Source organism: Rhinolophus hipposideros (assembly GCF_964194185.1).
Source record: "Rhinolophus hipposideros genome assembly, chromosome: 9".
Classification (NCBI taxonomy): domain Eukaryota; kingdom Metazoa; phylum Chordata; class Mammalia; order Chiroptera; family Rhinolophidae; genus Rhinolophus; species Rhinolophus hipposideros.
The window spans coordinates 2894596-2916219 of record NC_138055.1 but is presented as its reverse complement, the minus strand read 5'-3'; the positions used below and the strand labels follow the sequence as shown (position 1 = coordinate 2916219).

The 21624-nt window shown below is 54.4% G+C and overlaps 1 protein-coding gene across 9 annotated transcripts; it reads left to right on the top strand.

Annotated features, from left to right (window-relative positions):
- The first annotated feature begins 445 nt into the window (after positions 1-445).
- Positions 446-20771, top strand: TRMU (tRNA mitochondrial 2-thiouridylase). Of its 9 annotated transcripts, none has more exons than XR_013994017.1 (12): positions 469-594; positions 3411-3576; positions 7545-7651; positions 10466-10588; positions 13503-13675; positions 15119-15172; positions 15256-15322; positions 17033-17133; positions 18067-18190; positions 18632-18788; positions 19112-19194; positions 19622-20061. XR_013994017.1 is itself a non-coding variant. In XM_081059838.1 (12 exons), the coding sequence occupies exons 1-12, from the start codon at positions 513-515 to the stop codon at positions 19645-19647; spliced, it is 1224 nt and encodes a 407-aa protein (XP_080915964.1). In that variant the 5' UTR covers positions 469-512; the 3' UTR covers positions 19648-20771. The 9 variants fall into 9 exon arrangements, 7 of the variants coding, with proteins under 7 accessions (XP_080915962.1, XP_080915966.1, XP_080915964.1 ...); XM_081059838.1 differs by having other exon boundaries at positions 18632-18776; positions 19139-19194; positions 19622-20771; XM_081059836.1 differs by lacking the exon at positions 18067-18190 and having other exon boundaries at positions 446-594; positions 18632-18776; positions 19622-20771.
- The last annotated feature ends 853 nt before the right edge of the window (positions 20772-21624 follow it).

Sequence of the window (21624 nt, the reverse complement as noted above, 5' to 3'; positions counted from 1 at the left end):
GTCCCGGCCTCCTAACGGCTCGCAGCTCCCTCTCCCCACCGGCCTCGAAAATCTTTCTTAAAATGCAAAGCTGGTCGTGTCGCTCCCCCGCTGGGAACTTGCAGAGGTTCCCGCGGCCCCGGTGCCCGTGTGGCCCCCACGCCCACCCACGGCCCCGGCCTGCGGCGTCTCCCCGCAGACGCAGCCCAGCGTCACTCCGGCTCTCCGTACAGAGCCCGCCTAAGCCGCGCGCTCCTGAGTGCCGGGAAGGACACTCGCCGCCCCCGTACGGCCCCCACACACACTACTACACGGCAGCGCTGAGTGTTAGGCAGGGCTGCGCGTCCAGGACGCAGGACCGCGGCGTGGGCTTGGCGAACGTGGAGGCTCCGCGCGGGGCTGGCCCGGCGGAACGCGGCGCGCCGAGCACACGCTTCCAGCCGGGCCACGTCGGCGGAGCGTCGCGGCGGGGGCGGGACTTCCGGCGCGGCACGGAAGTGGCGACGGCGGGTAGAGGAGTCGGTGGCGTGCGGATGCTGGCGGCGCGGCACGTCGTGTGCGCCCTGTCCGGCGGCGTGGACAGCGCCGTGGCCGCGCTGCTGCTGAGGCGGAGAGGTGAGGCGGCCCGGTCTCGAGAGTCCCGCCGCTGTCCTGCGTGGCCTTGAGCGTCGCCCCCTCTCTGGGCCTCAGCGGACGCGCGGCGCGGTGGGGCGCGTGTCCTCGCGTGGCGCTCGCTCCGCCCCTCTCCCCCGAGCGTGGGGAGTGTGCGCGGCCGCGGTCCACGCGGCGCGCATCCCCGGCTCCCGGGCCCGCGTCCTCACTTGACCTCGGGACACCACGCGCTTCCCGCGGCCGCGCCGGCGTCCCCCCCGCACAGCGGACGGCGCGGCGGTCGGGAGCCGAGTGCCCGTCGGCGAGGCCTCCTCCGCGGGGACGCTCGTGGCGCCGCTGCCGGGAGCCGCCGTCGGCGCGGGGCGCGGGACACGCGCACCCCGTGCTCCCCGAGGGCGAGACCCGGCGGACCCGGCCCGGCTGCGTCTTCAGGAGCCAAACTTACTATGAGGCCCGGGCTGTTCGGTTGTATTGCGTGTAACGTAATGCAGTCCCGGGTGTCACGTGAGACCCGGTCTTTGGTACGTTTGGCTCCTGAAGACGCGGCCGAGCCGGGTCCGACTGGGTCTTGTTTTCGGGGAACCACGGGATGAATAAGGAGCCGTTATGAGAGAGGCAGTAAAAATGCGGAACAGAATTCCGCGCACGCAGCAGACACAGTCGTGAGAAGGGGAGTCAACGCCTCCGAGGCGGCGGCATCCGCGCTGAGATTCAAGGACCTGCAGGGCTTCCCCCAGCAAAGCGTGGCCGGGCGAGGGAGGGAGGGGGCTTCTGGCCGCCGTGCGGGCCACGTGGCGGGGGCGGCGGGGAGCGCCTTGAGCCCCGAGTGCGGGGGGGGTGCCGCTAGGATGCGCTCCCGTGGATGATGCGCTCCCGTGGATGATGCGCTCCCGTGGATGATGCGCTCCCGTGGATGATGCGCTCCCGTGGATGATGTTCGCCCATGCGTTTGGCCCAAACTTGCAGGGAAGAAAATCTTTCATTTTAATTTTTTAATTAAAATTTTTGTTTACAGTGAGGTACTTGTTTTTTATATTACAAAGGAATTTCAGCATTTATTTTTGTAACATTATGGTACAAGAAATTGTATGTAATAAATAATTATAAAACACAAGAACAGATACAAAGTACAAGAAATTCTAGAGGTACCGGTAACAGATTTACAATTTGTACCGCAGCATACAAGGCCAAGAACTCTTCCTCGTTGCAAGCTCGTCGTAACTTCAAGGGCATTTTTTTCCAGACGGATATTGTTATTGATTTCTAGGATTACACTTTTAACTCACAAGCATAAATTAAAGAATTAAAAATGTTTATGTAGATACGGAATTAGTACTACCCATGGATAATACGCATCCTTGTTTTTCCCTCACAAATTTGGGCAAAAAAGTGCGCATTATGCATGGCAAAACATGCTAGGTTATGTTGAGTAGACAATGCGGAGCCCTTGAAAGTTCCTGACAAGGCGTGTGACGCGTTTTGGGAGATGTGGAAGACTGGCCATGGGGAGACCACGTATATCATTTTACTCTTCAGGAAGATAAGCTCTCCTTCCTCCCCAGGGTCCAGGCTGTACAACTTCATACTCCAGCCTTCCTGGGGGGAAGCTGATGGATGTAGCCAAGAAAAAGCATGGTCCTCTCTCCTCTTGGCATGGAGGGCTTTCCCAGTCTTACTGGAGGTACACATCCTGTCACGTGCGCCTGGAAAGTGAAGCATACACTAGGCACTAAGATCCCTCCTTCGAGTGCCTGAGCCCGGGCCCGTGTGAGTCGGTCATATCTCCATGAAAAGCGATCAGGCAGATGAGGCTATAGAAGATTTTTAAAGCTCTGTGTGTGGTTGTTTCTTCATTCGACAAGCACTATTGAAATCCCTGTGCCGTGCCAGGCATTGCTAGGTGCTGGGGACACAGGGTTGTGTGAGACACAGCTCCTGCCCTTTGAGGCGCTCTATGCTTCCGTGAGTTGTAGGGAGCCAGGCGTAGAACAACGGGGGGCCCCCTGTGGTATGCGCTGTAAGAGAAGCAGAATCAGGGGCTCTGGGGAGCAGAACAGGGAGAGCCCGATGAGCTGCTGGCATGGGAGTGGTCTTGCCAGTGTGGCCTTTCAGTTTTGTCATTACACTGAGCCTGCCCGAAATAACCCGATTTCTTACACGGGCAGGCGCCTGCCTGCGGGGTTCACTAAGACACACCGTTTTAGGCTACAGCTGCTCCAAAATTTAGTTGGGTAGTTGTCACACCAGAAAAGGGAAAAACTAGATCATGAAATACATAGGTAGTACATACAGCCCTTATAATAAAATAGCCAAAATTTTAGTTGTCGTTTTTGTCTGAGGACTTAGACTCTAAACCTTAGGTGATAATTGGAAATAACTTTTGAAATGAGTTCACGTGTCTGATAACTGGTGCTTTTTATTTGTTTTGAAACATTTTGTTGAATTTCTGCTCCTCATTTGCACAGTTACTAAGTAAGTCTCTGTATGTGTTAGGCATTGTGCTGACATGGGGGGTGGGGTCATGAAGATGAAAAAGATACCACCTTGCTCATATCCTGGAGTCCTGCGAACACTTTCAGTCCAACGATGTGTCGTGATGATGGGAGCCTTTGCAGAGTGCTGCCGGAATGCCGCTCAGTCGGCAGGCTCGCTCTAAGGTGTGAATCAGAGCCCTGGAGGCCGCGTGGCAGAGGAGGGACTGCCGGGAACAGCAGCGCACAGGCGCGGGAGCGTGGCATGCCAGGGAACTGCTGGGATCTCAGAAACCGCTGCCCTTTCGCCCAAGGTTGGCTTGATATATGTGCTTGCCTTTGTCACAGGTTACCAGGTGACAGGGGTGTTTATGAAGAACTGGGACTCCCTGGACGAACATGGCATCTGCACTGCTGACAGAGACTGTGAAGATGCTTACCGAGTTTGCCAAATCTTAGACATCCCTTTCCACCAGGTGTCCTACGTGAAGGAGTATTGGAACGATGTGTTCAGGTGAGTGCAGTTCACAGATGCAGAAAGCTTCCTGATGTGCTGTGGACCTGGCCCAGGAAAGGGTCGCCGGGGTCCGCCAGACTGCTGTCATGGCCCGGTGCTCGTTGGCACCACTGCCAAAGACCGGGGGCGGGAGGCCTTAGCCGCCCTGGGAGCTCCGTGTTAGAGGCCGGGCCTGGATTCCAAAGACCCCTGGCTCTTCTGTTATTTTGCCACCTTCCAGAAGTCTCTTTGATGCCTCTTGAACCTTGAGATGTTTCTGCTGCTAACTTAGTGTAGAGGAGCTAAGGCAGAAGCCCCCCCGGGAAGGTGCCACGAGGTGAGTGCCCATGCCATGCTGGCCAGTGATTGAGGGGTTCTGAGGAAAGACTTAGGTGAGCCACTCCCCTGTACCTTTTGAAAACAACACCAGAAAAACAAACACAAAAACTTTAAAAATCGAATATAATCCTAACAGTTATGAAGTGCTTGCTCTGTACTGGGCACTGTGCTACATTTGGGAACAAAAGGATATAAACCATGGTTCCGTTCTGCAGGCTAGTTGGGGAAAGGGCATTATTTTCAGGAGAGGTAATGGTGGTGAGTGGCATGTAGGACGTACCAGAGTCTATGAACAGACTGCAGGCTCAGAGGAGGGAGAACTATCTCGTATGGAGTGGGCGGGAAGGCTTCACGAAAGAGGGGAGGTAGGACCTGCCCTTGAAAATCACAGAGGAATAGGGAAGACATTCCAAATGGGATGGCAAGAGCAGTGGTGAAGAGGAGGAGAGATGCCCATCATTTCTTTTGTGACTATCGAAAAATTTTGCTGGACCCTGGTTGCTGCAGAGGAAGGATGCTGAGGGCTACAGAGTTGAGCCCTGACGAGGCTGCGTGTCTTGGGTGGCCGGTGAAGGGTCTGAGGCGGCAGTGGTGTGCCCAGGGGTGGCTTAGGGTTAGGGACAGAAAATCCATGGGTTCAGTCCTTGTTCTGCCACTTACTGCGTGATCCTGGGCAATTTACGTGACTTTCCTAAGCCTCGTTTTCTTATCATTAGTAGGCAATAAATGTAGCTTTTGTTGTTTTCATTGTTAAAAAGACAAACCTGGCAGCCAAGTGTAGGGTGAATTATGGAGAAGACTGAAGGCAGAGAGTCTAAGGAAATGCTGCTGCTGGAGATTTGGATAACTTGGGAGTGTGGATGGGAGGTGAAGGTGGGCTGTGACAGGTCCCCAGAGGACACATGCTCTGGGCAGTCGATGTGAGGCTAAAGAATCACCTGAGCCAGGTCTGGCCTGGCCCCAGAACCTGTACTTGCACAGGCACTTCAGGTGATTCTGATGGCGGGGTCCTTTGGGTCTCACTTTGGGAAACTGTGATGGGCCTTGGAGCCTGAGTGTAGGGCAAGAGAAAGGGGAGGAGCCAGTGTTGGTGTCAAGACCAAGTTTGGAGCAGTGGGGAGAGCTGGTTTGAGGGATTCCTCTGAGCACTGCAGGGTTTGAGGTGATAGCAAGAAATCCAGGTAAGTGTAAACTTCACCGTTCGTTGCTAAGTTTTGAAAGTGTGTGAGTGAAGGTGATTTTTTGGCCATATTCTACCAGGCAGGTAGAATGACTCGTCCCAAGTTCTGCAGGAGGTGGGGGGCAGACGTTGGCTTAGAGCCCAGGTTCCCAGCCAGTATTCCCAGTGCTTTCCTCTTACTGTCCGTGCACCGAGCCTCAGGGTGAAGGGAGAGCCCATTAGAGTATTAGGTCATCTCTGCCCGCTGTCACCAGGCTCTGAGCAGTCTGCCCTCCGACCTGCCCCATCCCCACGGCCTGGGGCGCAGTTATAATTGTGCTCACTGGCGTCTGCTCTGAACGCCCACTGCGCATAGTGCCCTCTAACTCGGCAGCTCCGGAATCCTTCGTTCCAGACCACTTGGCCGTCTCAGGTCAGAGTCCACATGGTCTTCCATCTCCCGCACAAAGTGCAGCACCGCTCCTTCTCCACCAAACAGGCCGTGCCCCATTGTTTCTGCTAATGGCAGCTGACACGTGTTCCGTTATGCTCTTGAGGAAATCGTTCACAGCATACGCTTTTCATACACGGCTTTGAATGGGCAACCTTTTCGTTTAGTACTTGTTATGTAGAAAAGGTCTGGGGGGCTGGGGGCCTTCAGAGAGTCAAACATGGATTCGTCCTTAGGTCGGTCACAGTTTAATGGACCTCTTGACAACTTTCTAACAATTAAAGAAAAGGAAAATAGTATAATAATCTCCAGTGTTGAAAATATGGAGCAGCACGAGTTTTATGCACTCCTGGGAGGCATGAACAGCGATAGGGACCAGTGTCACTGCCTGCGAAAGCCCAAGGTGCTCGTGACCTATGACCCTCTGCAGTCTTGTCTGTCTCCTCAATGCAACCCTCTTGAGCAGCATTTTTTTAACCCTCATTAATCAATGGGTAGCTTTAGGTTAAATGAGAAAATGATCACGTATACCAGAAATGCACCCACCTTAAACTCCTGAAACGGGGTCCATCCCTCTTGGAGTGAGTACTCCGAGACCATGAGGTTCTTGCTCAGTGACCCTTCTCCCGTGGCCAGCCGCTCAGGTAGGGCGCCTAGTCCTCTGTAAGCAGTGGGCCGTGGCCAGTCCTCAGGGGTGCGTGTGGTCACATGAGAAAAGTGTTTTATGGCACATCTGCCCCGTGACCTGGGTTCACAGGCTGAGATTGTGGGCTGGCTGCTGGAGCCTCGAATTGTAACTCCAGGTTACTTTGTTCCTGCTTGGTGGGAGGCGTCAGAGGAAGCAAGCTTTCGTGAGTGTGCATACGTCCCCTCACACACACACCCACGCCCTGTGGGCCTTTGGCAGGCAGAGTGGCCACGGAGCCATAGCAACAGGTGCTATTAGGTTGGTGCAAAAGGAATTTGATTTAAAAAGTTAAAAACAATTGGGGCCGGCCCGGTGGCTCAGGCGGTTGGAGCTCCATGCTCCTAACTCCGAAGGCTGCCGGTTTGATTCCCACATGGGCCAGTGGGCTCTCAACCACAAGGTTGCCGGTTCAACTCCTTGAGTCCCGCAAGGGATGGTGGGCAGTGCCCCCTTCAACTAAGGTTGAACACGGCACCGTGAGCTGAGCTGCCTCCCGGATGGCTCAGTTGGTTGGAGCGCATCCTCTCAACCACAAGGTTGCCGGTTTGACTTCTGCAAGGGATGGTGGGCTGCGCCCCCTGCAACTAGAAACATCAACTGGATCTGGCGCTGAGCTGCGCCCTCCACAACTAAGACTGAAAGGACAATAAGAATGGCACCCTCCACAGCTAAGATTGAAAAGACAACAACTTGACTTGGAAAAAAAGTCCTGGAAGTACACACTGTTCCCCAATAAAGTCCTGTTTCTCTTCCCCAATAAAATCTTTAAAAAAAAAATCTTAAAAAAAATAATAAATAAAAAGTTAAAAACAAGTGCAAACACCGCAATTACTTTTGCACCAACCTACTAGATAATCCTTTATTTTTTATCCAGGCTTTTTAACTGTGTTTCCCTGAAAATAAGACCTAGCCGGACCATCAGCTTTAATATGTCTTTTGGAGCAAAAATTAATATAAGACCAGGTCTTATATAATATATAATGTAATAGTAATATAACATAACATATAAGATCAGGTATAATATAATAAAATAATATAATGTAATATAATACTGGGTCTTATATTAATTTTTGCTCCAAAAGATGCATTAGAGTTAATGGTCCGGTGAGGTCTTATTTTCAGGGAAACATGGTCGTTATCATAGATGCAAGTGGAGAGTGCAGCTGGGTTTAAACAAATGTTTGATGAAAAAACTGAAAACAGCTATGAGCCAAAGTGCTCGTGCTTTGCAGAAAACTGTAGTTTAGGTAAGACAAGGAGAAACTCTAAACAAGTGAGGTATCTGATTTATTTTTTTGAAGAATATTTCACACTTAGAAATGAAAAAGTTCTTTTTCCTTTTATTCCAGTGATTTTTTAAATGAATATGAAAAAGGAAGGACTCCCAACCCTGACATCGTCTGCAACAAGCATATCAAATTCAATTGTTTTTTTCATTATGCTGTGGATAACCTTGGTAAGTAATTTGCATTGTTTTCATTTGTTTTAAAAAAAAATTTACAAGATTGTCAGAGATAGCCAGAAGCCGAAACCTTGTAAACAATGTCATCTTTCAGAAAGAAAGGAAGCAATGAAACGGTAGTGTTTTGTTTTTTACTGAGTAAGAAGAACTTTCTGGTAAGCTCACTGGGAAGAGAGATGCCTCTTCATCATGAACTGCACAAGTACAAGGACAGGCCCAGTGGATTTTGGGAGCGCCCGCTTCACAGAACCCTGAGGAGAGAAGTGCTGGATCACAGGCCAGAGAGTTGAGAGCGGGGGCCCCTGGGCCCTGCCTGCTGGTTCAGCCTTGCTGGAGCCATTCATTCCAGACGTGCTGAGATTCAGGAGCCCTGAATTGGGGCTCAGGAAACTTGGTGTTGAGTTCATTGTTACTTATCCTTTTCACTAGTCCTACTCAGACTTCTTCTCCTTCTTCCAGAAGTAGGTTTCCGCTCTTCCCGAGAGCAGCCTGTGTCCATGCCTGTTTCTGCATCCCGGGTCTCTATTCTGTTCCTCTGATTTGAATCTGTGTCTTAGTGGCCCATTCTGAAAGCCCATCCTGTGGCCAAGGCCCCGCTCTCTGCCCCCTGGCAGCTGCCCCCAGATTTTGTCGGTCCCTAAATTTCTGCTTTCTCATTCCCGTCTGCCTGCCGGCACCTCCCCATTCCTGCACTGAGCCTTCCCACCTCTGCCGTGCTTGTTTAGACTGTTCCTTACCGCCTGCTGCTGTGCTGTTGTGTGTGCCGGGTTCTTTTTCCATCCCTTGCTTTTGGGGTCACTATAAGAGCTTCTGAAGTTCCGGTACTGGCCTTTCAGTTCGTTCTGTCCCATCTCAGCTCACCCTGCCGTGTCTGGCCATGTGCCCAGGCACATACTTGTGTGTCACAGGTCTGTTGGCAGCTCTGTCATGCCAGCACTTTCATTATGACTGAGAGGGCGACAAAGTAGGCATGCCGATCTGATGTACAAGTGACCTGCAGCTGAGATGACAAAAACGAAAAGTTGGTTCATGGAGTGAGGTAGTGAAAAAATGCTTACAAAAACAAAGAATAAAAAATCTTAACAAATTTGAGCCCTGGACTAACACCGGAAACGTGAAATTGAATGCAGATAAATGCAAAGTTTGCTACCTACGCTCAGTAAATAATTCTCCCATACAAGATGGGAACGATCTGTGGCCATTAGCTGCCCCGAGCTGCCTGTGAGCCAGCAGTCTGGCGTCTGGCGTCAAACCCAGTGCAGCCTGAGCTTGCCCTGCAGTCAGAGTGTCTGTAGAAGGGAGAGGGGTCTGCTCTGGCCTGTCCTAGGGAGGCCACCTCTGTGGGGCTACATTGAGTTCAGTTTCTCAGGGAAAAGAGTGACAGTCACTTGGAGTGTGAATTGAGTTTGATTGTGGGTGTGTCTGGAAATATGCCACATGATGAACTGTGTGATTCCTTCCGGGCCATCACAGCAGCCGTGAAGCGTCTGAGTTAGGATTACAATGTTGGAATGTTCCAGCATGTGGCACGAGAGGGCAGACCTGCAGTGTGCAGGGAGCTGTTCCCTGCAGGGCACAAAGGGCTCTTTGGAGGGGAATGCTTGCCTGGGAGAGCGCGGATCCCCCTGTCATGTTGGCTTTTCAGGGAGCCCCAAGGGGGCCATCTGTAGGGCAGCTTTGGAAGGAATCTTTGCGCTGTTTCCAAGTCCGAGCTTACTGCATGAACCACACAGCACAGACTAAAACTCACGGAACCTGAACGTCTGCGATGTCGGGGTTCCTCCCAGAGGAATCGGGTGCCACCTGCACACCCGTGGTGGTTCTTCAAGGACATAGACTTAAGCGGCTTTTTTGTCTCATTAGGAAATCGACCAGGATGAGCTATGTGTTCCTCAGCGTTCTTCTTCACGTAGTCACACGCAGCAGGGAGTTCTTACTGTGTTTTCCGTTTTATGCTGAGCGAGTTCAGTTGCTTAAGTACTGAGTCCGTTTTGCTGCACCTTCCAGAAAAAGTCTTGCAATACTGAATATCTGACATTTGCACACAGGGAGAGCTTATGGACTAATATGTGCCTTGGGAGGTTCTTTCACTTTTTTCATTATGTGCAAAGAAGAAATTGAATATGCTGGATGGTCCTTCACTGTGATAAAAATAATACATATTTATGAAAGAAAATGTAAAACTACAGAACAGTAAAACCAGGAGATCAAAATGTCATCTGTAGTTTCACTTCCCAGAGTCAAAGGAATAGACTTTTGGATATTTTTCTTCATCTTTTTCTGTACATTTCAAAAGGTGGGAACATAGTATATACACACACATATATATATGTATATACTTTTTCCGCCTAAGTCATAAGCGTTTTCTCATTTCATTAAAATTTCTTTGTAAGTGGCGCTGTTATTATCATGATGGCATTTTCATTTACTTCGTATTCTAGTGTTAAACATTTTGGGTGGTTTTAGTTTTCCCTCAGCATAAGAAACACTGAAATGAGCTTTTGGTACTTAAATCTTTGTGTGCATATCTGACTCTTTCCTTAAGCTAGAACGGATGAATGGATAGATAGTCACTTTTGAAATCTTTACATAAAGATTCAGTAAAACCTTGTAGCAAGTTTATCTCATTTTAAATGAGGAGTTAGGGGCCACTTAGGTACCAGAGCTTGAGGTGTGCCCCTTGGGAGTGGGCGGGTCCCTCAGCAGGAGACTCGGGTATGTGCGTCTTTAAGCACCTGAGCTGGTGCCAGCCAAAACCATCCAACACAAGCCTAAAATCTGCTCCTTGTGTTTTTACAAACCGCACAGGAGCCGATGCCGTTGCCACCGGTCACTATGCAAGAACTTCGCTGGAAGATGAAGAAGTCTTTCAGCAGAAGCACATTAAAAGGCCAGAAGGGCTTTTCAGAAACCGATTTGAAGTTAGAAATCGTAAGTAGACGTGCCCAGGTCAGAGCTTATGAATCGAACAAAGTGAAATATTTTGAAGAAGGACAGTGGGTCAGTGTTTGAGCGTACCTGCCAGACCTCTGTGTGTTCCAAGCTAGCTTGTTTCTTTTGGTTTCCTCTTTGAAAAGGCACAGTTACCAAGAGCGTCCTTTCCCCCAAGGCTTGTGATTGGGCCAAAGGAGAAGTCCCATTCGGGGGCCAGGCAAAGGCTGGTGGGAAATTGAATCCAAAATGTATAGCCCAGTTCTAGACACTGCGTGTTGGTGGCTTGCAGGTTCCCACAATGCTTGAGGAACTACTCGACAGTAACTGGAGTGCTGTCGGCCCTGTTACTTAGCAGTAAGTTTTCGAGGGCTTGAGGCGAAAGTATATTTAGTGTGACACGAGTGCTGGGACCTGACGTTCACAGCCCAGGCCCAGTGGCCAGGCTTCGAGCTATGTTTACAAAGATTAGGTTTACAAATTAGTGTATCAGTGTCGAAGGGAGTAGTGTCGCTTTCCTAGAAAAACATACATGCCAAACAGTGTGCTAGGAAGCTGCTGGCTCGTCCTGACGCACATCTGTGTGTAGAAAAGAGGAATCACCTCACTGTGAAGTGAAAGAAACCTGGACTCAGAGCCACGGTTCTGCAAGGAACCTCGGTATTGTAGGAACCTGGGAAGGTGAGCGTTTCTCCTTGTGGCCAGCCGCCTCTCAGCCTCCTGCCGCTCCCCCCAGCCCAGGGCTTCCTGTGCTCCTGTGTCATTTCCCGCCTCTTAGCAGGCTCAGGAGGTGTACACACCCATCCCATTTCACAGGGGAGGCAACTGAAGCATGGAGAAGTCGTTTTACTTGGGTACCTTCGGTGGGCGAGCTGGATCTCAGCTCAGTTCTGCCCAGCAACATAACGCGTGTCCTTTCTGCTGTCCCAGCCCCTCCTGAGTTCTGACCTCTGTCGCCAAGCCCAGTTGGAAGGCTGCCCTTGTGCCGTAGTGCACTCTGTCACGGGAGTCCTGAGTGTGGCGGCAGTTGCTTGGCTGCCCTGTTTTCCTTCCCTCCGTATCAGGAAGACACGGCTTTGAAGTCACCCAGTAAACATGGATTTCAGGGACCTGAGTAGACGAAGGGACCTTGAGTACACGTGCCTGCTCACCTCCTAAATGATGTTCTGCCTCACTCACAGAGCTGCCCGGACCCTGGGCCACGGGCACTCTGAGACTTCTCTGCCCTCGGTGGCACACTTTCTGTTGAGGAGCTTTGACGTGGTTATTTTAATAATACCACAGTGTCTATTTGCAGGGTGTCTTTTTTGAACACTAAAGCTTTTTATTTTATTACAGTTGCCCTGGAGACCTGGAATAGGGCTCCTGGCCTGGGCCTGGGCCCTTGGGGAGCGGGCACAGGGGACAGCAGAGAGCCTGGTCCGGGGTTAGTCGGCCCTGAAGCTGGGGCTCTTGGTAGATCTTCTCTCCTGTACAAGGAGGCGAGGGGCACCACTGGCCTGGACGTGTGACCGTGGGGCCCGAAGGAGCAAAAGGTGAGGGTGCGAGAATAAAGCTCCTGGCACAGCGGGCCCTCAGCAGGTGTTACTTCCTTTCCAGGATTTAGGGTAGCCAGCTTTCTTTGTAAAAATAATAGATTTGAGTTGTTTTCAAATAACTCAGAACTACGAGAAAATGCAAATTGTTCCCAGTATTCTGAGGCTTTGATACACACACTGTTTGACTGAATTTATTTTTGAAACAAAAAGTAGCACTTGACAAATGAGTCTGCCTGATGATTGGTTGAGTGAACTCTGTTTTTCATTTTTCTACTGGTTTTGTTGTTTTGTACATAAAATGCGATGGAATAGAAACTCAGGTGATTGGGCTCAGTTTGCAGCTCTCCGATTCGTGCTGGCACCATTTTGGGCCAGTCACTTTCATTGTCCGAGCTTCAGTTTCCTTGTCTGTAAAGTAGGGGTAATTCTACCTCCCACAACAAATGTGAGAACAAATCTGGGGTCACGGGTGGGAAACATTAACTACACAGGAAGCGTATTACACATGTGTAGCCGCTCTGAGTGCCGTTCATTGAGGCTTCTCTTAGCACAGACACGAGAAATGTTGCAAGAATCCATAATACTGGTACTAAGTTGTTTCCATTGGTTATTAAACTTCAAAGTGGGAAACTCAGCAGTTACACTCACAGAAGCTCTGTCACACACCAGGCAGGCCTGCCCTGGCCCCGAGCTGGGGCCGGGCCTTCTTTCTGAATCAGTGTCATGTGCCAAGTTCAGTCACACCGCCGCACTGCTGCCTTCAAGCTGGAAACGGTTCCTCATAGGAAAATAGAGACAATTAGAGAAATCGCAGAGGGGCAGCTAACAAATGTCAGCTTGGACTCTGCACAAAAAGCATTTTTACCAACGGAGAAAATGCACTTAGAAGTAGAGAGCTGCCTCAGGCGGACAGTCCTTCCCCAGTAGTGGGACCTGGAAGCCGAGGAGCCTTAAACACAGCCGCGTGTCAGCGCGTCTCTGATTGTTAGGAGAGAACACCGCTGACAGCACGTCGGCGGGGTCTGCTGCAAGTTGTCTCCAGTTTTCCCACAGGGGCTGCATTCATTTGAAACTTGTTTTTTCTTCATGGGATGTTTCAGCTTTGGAAATAGTATCATCTAAAGTGTGAAGTGGAATAAATTTCCTTAGTGTGTAAAGTCTACCTTCCCTGTATTGTTTTAAATGGTAGATGAATTGGGAGTGAGACTTTTTCTGGCATGAGCCACAGAGGTTCTTTTTTCAGCAGTGTGCTGTTGAGTACTGGGCTTTGTTCCTGCACGGCCAGGGTGATCGAGCTCAGTGGCCAGGAAGACGCTATGAAGAGACAGCACGGCTGTTCTGTTCCTGCAACCTCTCTTGTTCTTTACTCTTGGCAGCGGTGAAGCTTCTCCAAGCAGCCGACAGCTTTAAAGACCAGACCTTCTTTCTCAGCCAGGTCCCCCAGGGTGCCTTGAGGAGAGCCCTCTTCCCTCTGGGGGGTTTAACAAAAGACTTTGTAAAGAAAATAGCTGCTGAGAACAGACTTCATCATGTGCTTCAGAAGAAGGAGGTAAGACTGAGGGGGGTGTGTGCGCATGTCCGGCAGCCTGTGGTCGCTACACCCGGAGAAGCTGGTTATGTGCATAGCAGGGGCACTGCTGACACTCAGAAAGCAGCTTAGAAGTGGCTTCTCCCTCCTGCCCCTGCCCGGCCCTTCTGGGATGGGCAGCTTTCCTGGCAGCGCTGGTAGCTCCTTGGGTACTGTTGGCCCAGCTCCAGGAGAGAGAGCAGGGCAGGAAGGACCAGGCACCGTGGCTCCGGTTTCATCACTCATCCAGCACCCTCGTCGAGTGCCGTCTTTGTGCCTCCGAGGATTCATGGGGAGCACGCAGATTGATTAATCCCTGCCTTCATGGAGCTTACGGTCAAAGGGGCAGACACACAGGCACATGCCACTGTAAACTCAGGAGAGGTCTGGGAGAGAGGAAGCACCGTGGGCCCCGATCTACATGGAGGAATAGAGACACCAAGAAAGGCCTCCGAGAATTTAGTGTCATGTAGACAGTTGGGGAAAAACAGTCCAGGAAGTGGGCAGCGCACGTGCAAAGGCCCTGAGGCCAAAAAGAGCCTGGTGCCGTGATGGGTGGAAGGTAAAGCCAGTGTGTTGGGGGCTGGTGCTCGACGGTGGGGAGCGATGGGACGATCCCAGAGAGCTCCGCTGAGCCCTGGTCGGCTCGGTGCACTCCGGCCATTCAGGTGGGGCAGCTTTAGCTGTAGCCACCACTTCCTGTCTGTCTTCCTGGGAATGGGCGTGGCTGTACCTTCTGTCACCAAGTCGTTGTCTCCTCCCCCATTCCTCTACCCCTCCACTCTGTTCATCGTTCCCTGTTCCGTTTCCAAGTGACTGGTAGGAGCCGAGGGAGCCACCCTCATGGGACCCACGTTCCAGAGACAGAGAGCAAAGGATAAGTGATAAGGCCATCTGGTGGTCATGGCAGTGGAGAGCTTGTCCCTGCTCAGTCTTCTGGCGCTAGGACATGCCACGTGAGGAAGGAGACGCTCTGTGGACGCTTCAGCTTCTGGCCTGGCCATTCCACTTCCTGTTCCTGCTGCTGTCCCTTTCTCTCCCCTGAGACTCATGCACAGTGAAGGGCTGACACAGCTTTAGTTTTCTTTCCTGGGGCAGCTGGTCCGACAGTGGGCAACGGGGCCAGACCCTGCTGGGTATGGAAGTGGTGTGGCTTTGCTTACTGAGCTGGCGAGGGCCAAGCTTCAGGACCATCAATAAACCCCGAGAGGCTGGCATTCTGGAAGCCCCCCGGGCTGTTTGTGGGTTGTGACTGGTACCTGGGTGCTGGAGGAGGAAAACCAGCCCTGGGCCCGGAAGTGGGAGGCCCCAGGCAAGAGGTGTGGCCCGTGGACGCCTGAGCGGAGGAGGAGGAGATGCAGGCCCGTCTGAGGGCAGATGCCTGCCTGCCCCCACCTCATGCCCCCACCCCTTCCTTCATTTCAGAGCATGGGCATCTGCTTCGTTGGTAAAAGAAATTTTGAAAATTTCATCCTTCAGGTGAGTGTTCTTAGATGCGAAATGATGGAGCCATGTTTCTGCCCCGGAACTGGTCTCGTAGTAATGAAGTGTTTGTTTTCCAGTATTTACAGCCTCGGCCTGGTAAATTTATTTCTATAGAAGACAATAAAGTTCTGGGGACACATCAAGGTGAGCCGCAACCTCTGGCTGCTTTTCATTGTGAACTTGAGTCGCGGAGCCTGCCCTGGGGAGGAGGTGTGGGCCGCGGGGAGCCGGCCCTGGGGAGGAGGTGTGGGCCCTGGGGAGGAGGTGTGGGCCACAGGGAGCCTACCTGGCAAGTAGGTGTGGGCTGTGGGGAGTTGACCCTAGCGAGGAGGTGTGGGCCCTGGGGAGGAGGTGTGGGCCCTGGGGAGGAGGTGTGGGCCACAGGGAGCCTACATGGCAAGTAGGTGTGGGCTGTGGGGAGTTGACCCTAGCGAGGAGAGGAGGTGTGCGCTGTGGGGAGCCAGCCCTGGGGAGGAGGTGTGGGCTGTGGGGAGGAGGGAGGAGGTGTGGGCCCTGGGGAGCCTGCTGTGGGGAGGAGGTGTGTGCGTGGGGAGCCGGCCCTGGGGAGGAGGTGTGGGCCGCGGAGCCGCCGTAGCAGCTTTGATGGGGATGTTTGTGTTTCCTGGTGTGGTCTTCTAAGTGTGGCAGCATAAAAAAGGATGCCATCTGATTCAGACTTCGCTCTCTGAGTTATTCAATAAGCCCTTGTAAATAGAATTACAGAATACTTTTTCACTATATAAAGGAAATAGACTACAGAAAAATTCCATCCTGATGAAAGCAGTTAGGTTGACTTCAAAGCATGAGCTTCATGCTTTAGGACAGTGTGAAGACATGGCCTCGGAAGGTGTCCTGCATGTATGTGGCAGGGGTGCTGCTCACTCATGGCCAGGCATGGGGGGCAGAGGGCACCGTGGGCCTGCACTGACTGGCGTGGGGACCACCGGGACAAGCAAGTCCGGCAGCAGGCCCCTGCCCAGGTTGGGAGGGCGGAAGTTGGGTCGGTGGGCGGGGGGGCTGTTCCCTTGGCGGCCTGGTGACCGCGAGTGCTGAGCTGACATGGGTGTGACCTGCAGGAAGGACGAAGGTGGCCGCTTGGACACGGACGCGCTCACAAATGTGTCATTCTTCGGAGATCCCCCACCGTGCTTTGGGCAGACGGCTTCCCCTTCTGTAGGGGGAGTGGGGCTTACATGTCACAGGCTCCTGAGCGTTTCTGAGATGGCAGGAGGTGACAGCTCTGCTGGGGACACAATTGCAGGGTGCTCCCAACCCGTCTCCAGCAGGAGGTTCAGAGGACTCATGGCCGCAGAGGCCTGCGGTTCAGTTGTCGGCTTTCATGAAGTTGGGCGCCGTGATTCCCTCAGTTGTCTCTGCCGCACGTGTGTTATTCTGGGGCAGGGATGGAGGGGTGGCCTGGACATTTGGCCTTGTGATGTTTGTTGTGGGGACGGGGTGCACAGAGGTAGTCAGGAGGGATTAGGCACATAAATCGGGGCAGCAGCTAGTGCATGGGTGGGGGCACACCTGTGAAACCCCCAGCTACATCGGGCTCAGCAAGAGGGCGCTCATGCTTTCAAATGAGCACTCGGCCCACATTCTAAGGAGTCGTCATCCTCGTGGGTCAGGCGGTCGCAGGGTGCGAGGGACAGCCCAACCCAGGCGGGCATACGGATGGGACGAGCTCAGGTGCTCCGCCAGGGCTGACGCTGGTGGTTGGAGAACCTCAGCCTCTCCAGGCTGCCCCTTGGTGGTCCACAGAGCCCCGCCTGCTGCCCACCCACCCTCCTCCCCGTCACAAGGGGTGTGGTGTTTGAGGCTCGTCCCCACCTCACTGAGAAACTGTTCCCATAGGTTGGTTCCTGTACACTTTGGGCCAGAGAGCCAACATCGGTGGCTTACGCGAGCCCTGGTACGTGGTGGAGAAGGACGGCATCAAGGGCGACGTGTTTGTGGTGAGTCGGGCTGGCCGTTCAGATGGTCACGGAGGTCTGGCTGCCAGAGGCCACCGTGTGGGTGCCACCAGGCAGGGCTGGAGCAGTCCCGCGGAGCAGCAGTGGCTGCTGAGCGTCTGGCCTCTGACTCTCTGGGTGTTGGCCTGAGGTGCCAGGAGGATTTTGCTTAAGGTACTTATTAGGCCCTTACTATATGCTGGTTACTCTGTGAATCACCACATTAGTCCCTAGAGGTAGATACTGTTCCAAGGGTTTTACCAAAGGGCAAAACTCAAAGGTCAGGAGGTCCTGTGGAGAGGAGGTAGCTCAGGACCTGGGACTGGGCCTGCACACAGAATGTTCCAGCAAATGATTGTTGAACGATGTGAGTGGCAGAGCCTGGACCAAACCAGGCTGTCTGACACAGTGGGGCCCTGTGCCACTGTGCCCCTGGATTCTGTCCTTGAGCTCTAGAACAGGGCTTCCCAGAGGGGTGAGCTTGACTCCCCTGTGCCCCTCGGGACATTTGGCAATGTCTGGGACATTTTGGGTTGTCACAACACGGGAGGGTGGAGGGAATAGGCACTACTGGTATCTAGTGGGTGGAGGCCAGCGAGCCCTCGCCTGTAACAGAATGATCCAGCCCAAATCTCAGTGGTGTTGAGGTTGAGAAACCCTGCTCTGAGCGAGCTGGGTGCCATCTTGTGCTTGGTCACAAAGCTGGGGGACATTCTCTTAGACACAGGCAGAGAGGCCAGCAGTCCCTGCCTGCCAGTTCTGGGGCATCTACTTTCAAGAAGAGCTGTGGGCATAAAAGCCTGGACAGCGATTCCGGCCAAGTGTGAATTAAAGTGATTTTAGTGTAAAATGCAGTGGTCTCTTTTGCTTTCAGAAAAAACAGAAGCGTCATCTACTGACACTTGTCCCTGTATGGTCTCCCTGCCGCCTTCTTAGAGCCTGAAGCCCCGGGACGTAGCATCTTTGGTCGCCTCGGGCAGGCTAGCTAGACTCTGGAAGGCCAGGAGCACTTGGGGGTCGGGCACAGGTCCTCAGAAGCAGGCCACCTCAGCTGGCCCCGGTGAGCCAGCACTGCCCCTTCTTTCTCCAGCACTTGGGGTTTGGTGGGATTCCTGCAGTGGCCTTTTCGAGAGATGAGCCCCGGGCATGGCTGGCCCGTGTCCCTGGTGCTGGCCCCAGGCGGGTTGTGGTGGCAGAGTGAAACTTGAACTGGAAGGAGTACTGCTGAGTACGGTCATGAGGTCAGATTGCATGCACTCTGTTGCTTGCCAAGTGTGGCCATGACCAGTGACTTTCCATCCTGGGCCTTAGTTCCCTCTTCTGCAAAATGGGGTCAAAAAGCTCCTGAGAGAATCATGAATTTCCATGTCAGACACTTCAATTTTCATGCGTGTTTGCTGTCAGGATTGTTGTTAGTGAGGGACAGTGAGGTGGCCATGGGGCAGGGGGCCCCGCGGCCAAGGGCGGCCGGGCGTCACGACCTCCGCGTTCTGCTCCTCAGGCCCCGCGCACCGACCACCCGGCCTTGTACAGGGACCTGCTGCGGACGAACCGCGTGCACTGGATCGCGGAGGAGCCGCCCGCAGCCCTGGTCCGCGACAAGATGATGGAGTGCCAGTTCCGGTTCCGCCACCAGATGGCGCTAGGTGACTGAGCGGGTGCGATCGCCGGGAGCCCCCGGGCAGCACAGCCCCTGTTGTGGAGATTGCGTGCCATGTTCAAACGCCCCTGTCCCTCTGCCCACGTGGGGGACAGGCCTGGGAGGCGCGGGGAGGGTCCCCGGAGGTCAGCGCTGAGCTGAGCGTCCTGGTGGTGTGTGTGCTTCCTGTGGGCCCGGGCGGGCTGCACGCTCCTGCCCCCGGACCCCCGACCCCGCCTCCGCCCTCCTGGCGCCCCTTCCTTCCTGGGGCCTGAGACCTGGGGCAGACCACATACGGCCAGACCCGGCCGTGTCCCTCCAAGGGCCCCTCTCTTCACCCAGTGCCCTGTGTCTTGACCCTCAACCAAGATGGCACCGTGTGGGTGACGGCTGTGAAGGCTGTGCGGGCCCTCACCCTGGGACAGGTGAGTGGGTGCCCAGCCCAGCTGAGCTCCAGAGGGGGGAGGGGACGCCCGGCTGGAAGGCCACGTGTGGCCCAGGCCCGCCCTGGAGTGGAGATGGGCTTTAGCACTTGCTTGGCGGCCCCCAGCCGGGCCCACACTGGTGAGTGGCTTGTGGCCGGTGGGTTTCAGGCTTCTCCCCACCAGAGCACCTGAGTCGCAGGGAGGGCTGTGGGTGCTCAGGTCACACCACCAGTGAACGTGGGGGCCGTTGGCCTTGCCCTGCCTCCAGGCGGGCCCCAGGGGCTGCGACAGATAAAGGAGAGGCAGAGAGCATTGACCCCCCTCCCGCCCCAGACCAGCAGGCCCGGCTTCTGGCTGCTGTGCCCACATCCCGGATGCCCAGGGTGCCAAGTCCCGCGGCAGCTGACACGGCCTCTCTCCTTTGCAGTTTGCTGTGTTCTACAAAGGTGGTGAGTGCCTGGGCAGTGGGAAGATCCTGCGTCTGGGGCCGTCTGCCTACACACTCCAGAAGGGCAAGAGCAAATCCACAGTGGCCACCGAGGGCTCCGGCGACAGTCCAGGCTCGGGTCCCGCGCTCTAAGTGCTGGCAGCAGATGTGATGGAGCAGAGCCCCGGGTGGCCAGCCAGGGTCTGCCCGGGTTGATGCCGCTGAACCGGGGAGCCTGGCCCGGGGGAGCCCAGGAAGGCCCGTCCTGTCTCCTCCAAGCTGGAGCTCTGGCCAGGAGGACTTGCTGGCTGCTGGGTCTGTCCTCAGCGCCCCGGTACACAGTTCCTTTCCTACCCAGGGATGCTTTCCACCGGGAGCACACGGAGGGGGCCTGTGCAGGGGCTGCAGGGACAGCATGGAATAAAACTTCTGTCCAGGAGGTGGATTCTGCTGGTGGCCTCCGTGGGTGGAGGACCAGGTGGGCTGTCGCGAGGGCTCCACGGCACGCCCCCAGCGTGTGGGAAGGCAGATGGACAGCAGAGAAGCGATGGAAGCCCCGCCCTCTTCTCCCTGTGATCCTGGCCTCACCTGAGGCTGAGGACACGTGACAGGCCTTGAGCTGAGTCCCAGCAGCTCAGGGTCTGGGAAGGATGAGACCTTGAGGCCACCCTACCCCTGCAGGGTGCCCAGCACCCTGGCTGGTCTGTCATGTTGAAAACGGCAGGGGTCTTCGTCCCAGTGAGGGGTTCCTGTGAGGTAGAAAGTGGGCTGGGGTGCACGTGTGCGTGTCTTGGGCTACCAGAAGGGAAGGCCACTGGCTGGTACGCAGCAGACGCGTATGCTCACAGGTCTGGAGGCGGGTCAGCATGGTCGGGTGAGGGCCCCGGTGGGTCCCAGGGCCATCTCCTTCCTCACACAGGAGAAGGGCCCTGGTCCCATCCTGGGGCTCCACCCTGCTGCCCTAAGCACCTCCTGAAGGCCCCTGTCCCAGCGCCGTCACATCAGGTGTGAGGGTTTTTACCTGTGAATTTCAGGGGCACACTCAGACCATAGCCGTGCGTGTGTGTGCGTGCATGTACTCCGTGTGGCCCGCTGAGAGCTGCTTGGCAGATGAGAATAAAGAACTTCAGAGCTGGATGTGCTGAGTGGAGACACGCTTTGGCCTGGTGCATTTTGGTCACCACTGAGTCCTGGGGTGACTGTCACCTTCCTGTCTGTTGAAAGGGGCTGGGCACTGGCCTGGGATCAGAGGCCGGAAGTTTAGAGATGCATAGCTCTGGTTCCTCCACTTTCCCTCGTGGCTGCTGTGCCGCTGAGAGGGGTTGTCTGCTGGGTAGGGCAGGACACACAGCCTCCAACTTTCCTGTGCCGGGGTCGGGGGTGGGCAGGGGCAGCACCCTGTGGGCCCTAGGTGCTCTGTCCCCAGGGCTCAGTTACCTGTCCTGGGCTCCCTCTCACTGGCCTCAGACCCAGAACTTTCTCGATGCTTTAAGGCAGGCTCCTATGGGAACTAGAAGTGTGGTTCCCTGTCTCCTGTGGATGGAACGTTCTAGACCAGAGGCAGCACAGTCCTCAGTGCTGTGGCCCCTGCCCTACAGGCCTCAGAACCCCTAGTGTTGAGTGACCAGACTGCTGGCTGTAGGACCAGCCCTGGGTCAGGGTGCAGTGACCCCCCCCCGAGGCAGGTGACACCCCCGACGGGGTGACAGGCACCTCGGCCCCAGAGCGCTAGTGAGGAGTGGGCTTCCTTCTGGATGGGGAGGGCTTTGAGCAGACGATCCCTCTGGCCTCTGAGGTACAAATGGGAGGGGACAGAAAGGGACCAGGTGGGCTGTGGAAGGTGGGGCAAAGTGGCAGGCAGGGACCAGGGTTGGATTTGAGAAGTTAGCCGCAGTGGGTCAGGGAGCGAGGAACGGCCCACTAAGCCCTCCGTCCTGACCACCGGGCCTTTCCCCAAGGGAGACTGGGCTCCAGGTGCCATTGTTCTGTCCATTGTGGAGTGG

Bases quoted from the DNA above. Each gene is read 5' to 3' on its own strand.
- TRMU (XM_081059835.1), top strand. From the start codon at position 513: ATGCTGGCGGCGCGGCACGTCGTGTGCGCCCTGTCCGGCGGCGTGGAC. The intron at 10,589-13,502 runs GTAAGTAGACGT...TACTCTTGGCAG, and splicing joins CCGATTTGAAGTTAGAAATC to CGGTGAAGCTTCTCCAAGCA. The intron at 17,134-18,066 runs GTGAGTCGGGCT...CCGCCTTCTTAG, and splicing joins TCAAGGGCGACGTGTTTGTG to AGCCTGAAGCCCCGGGACGT.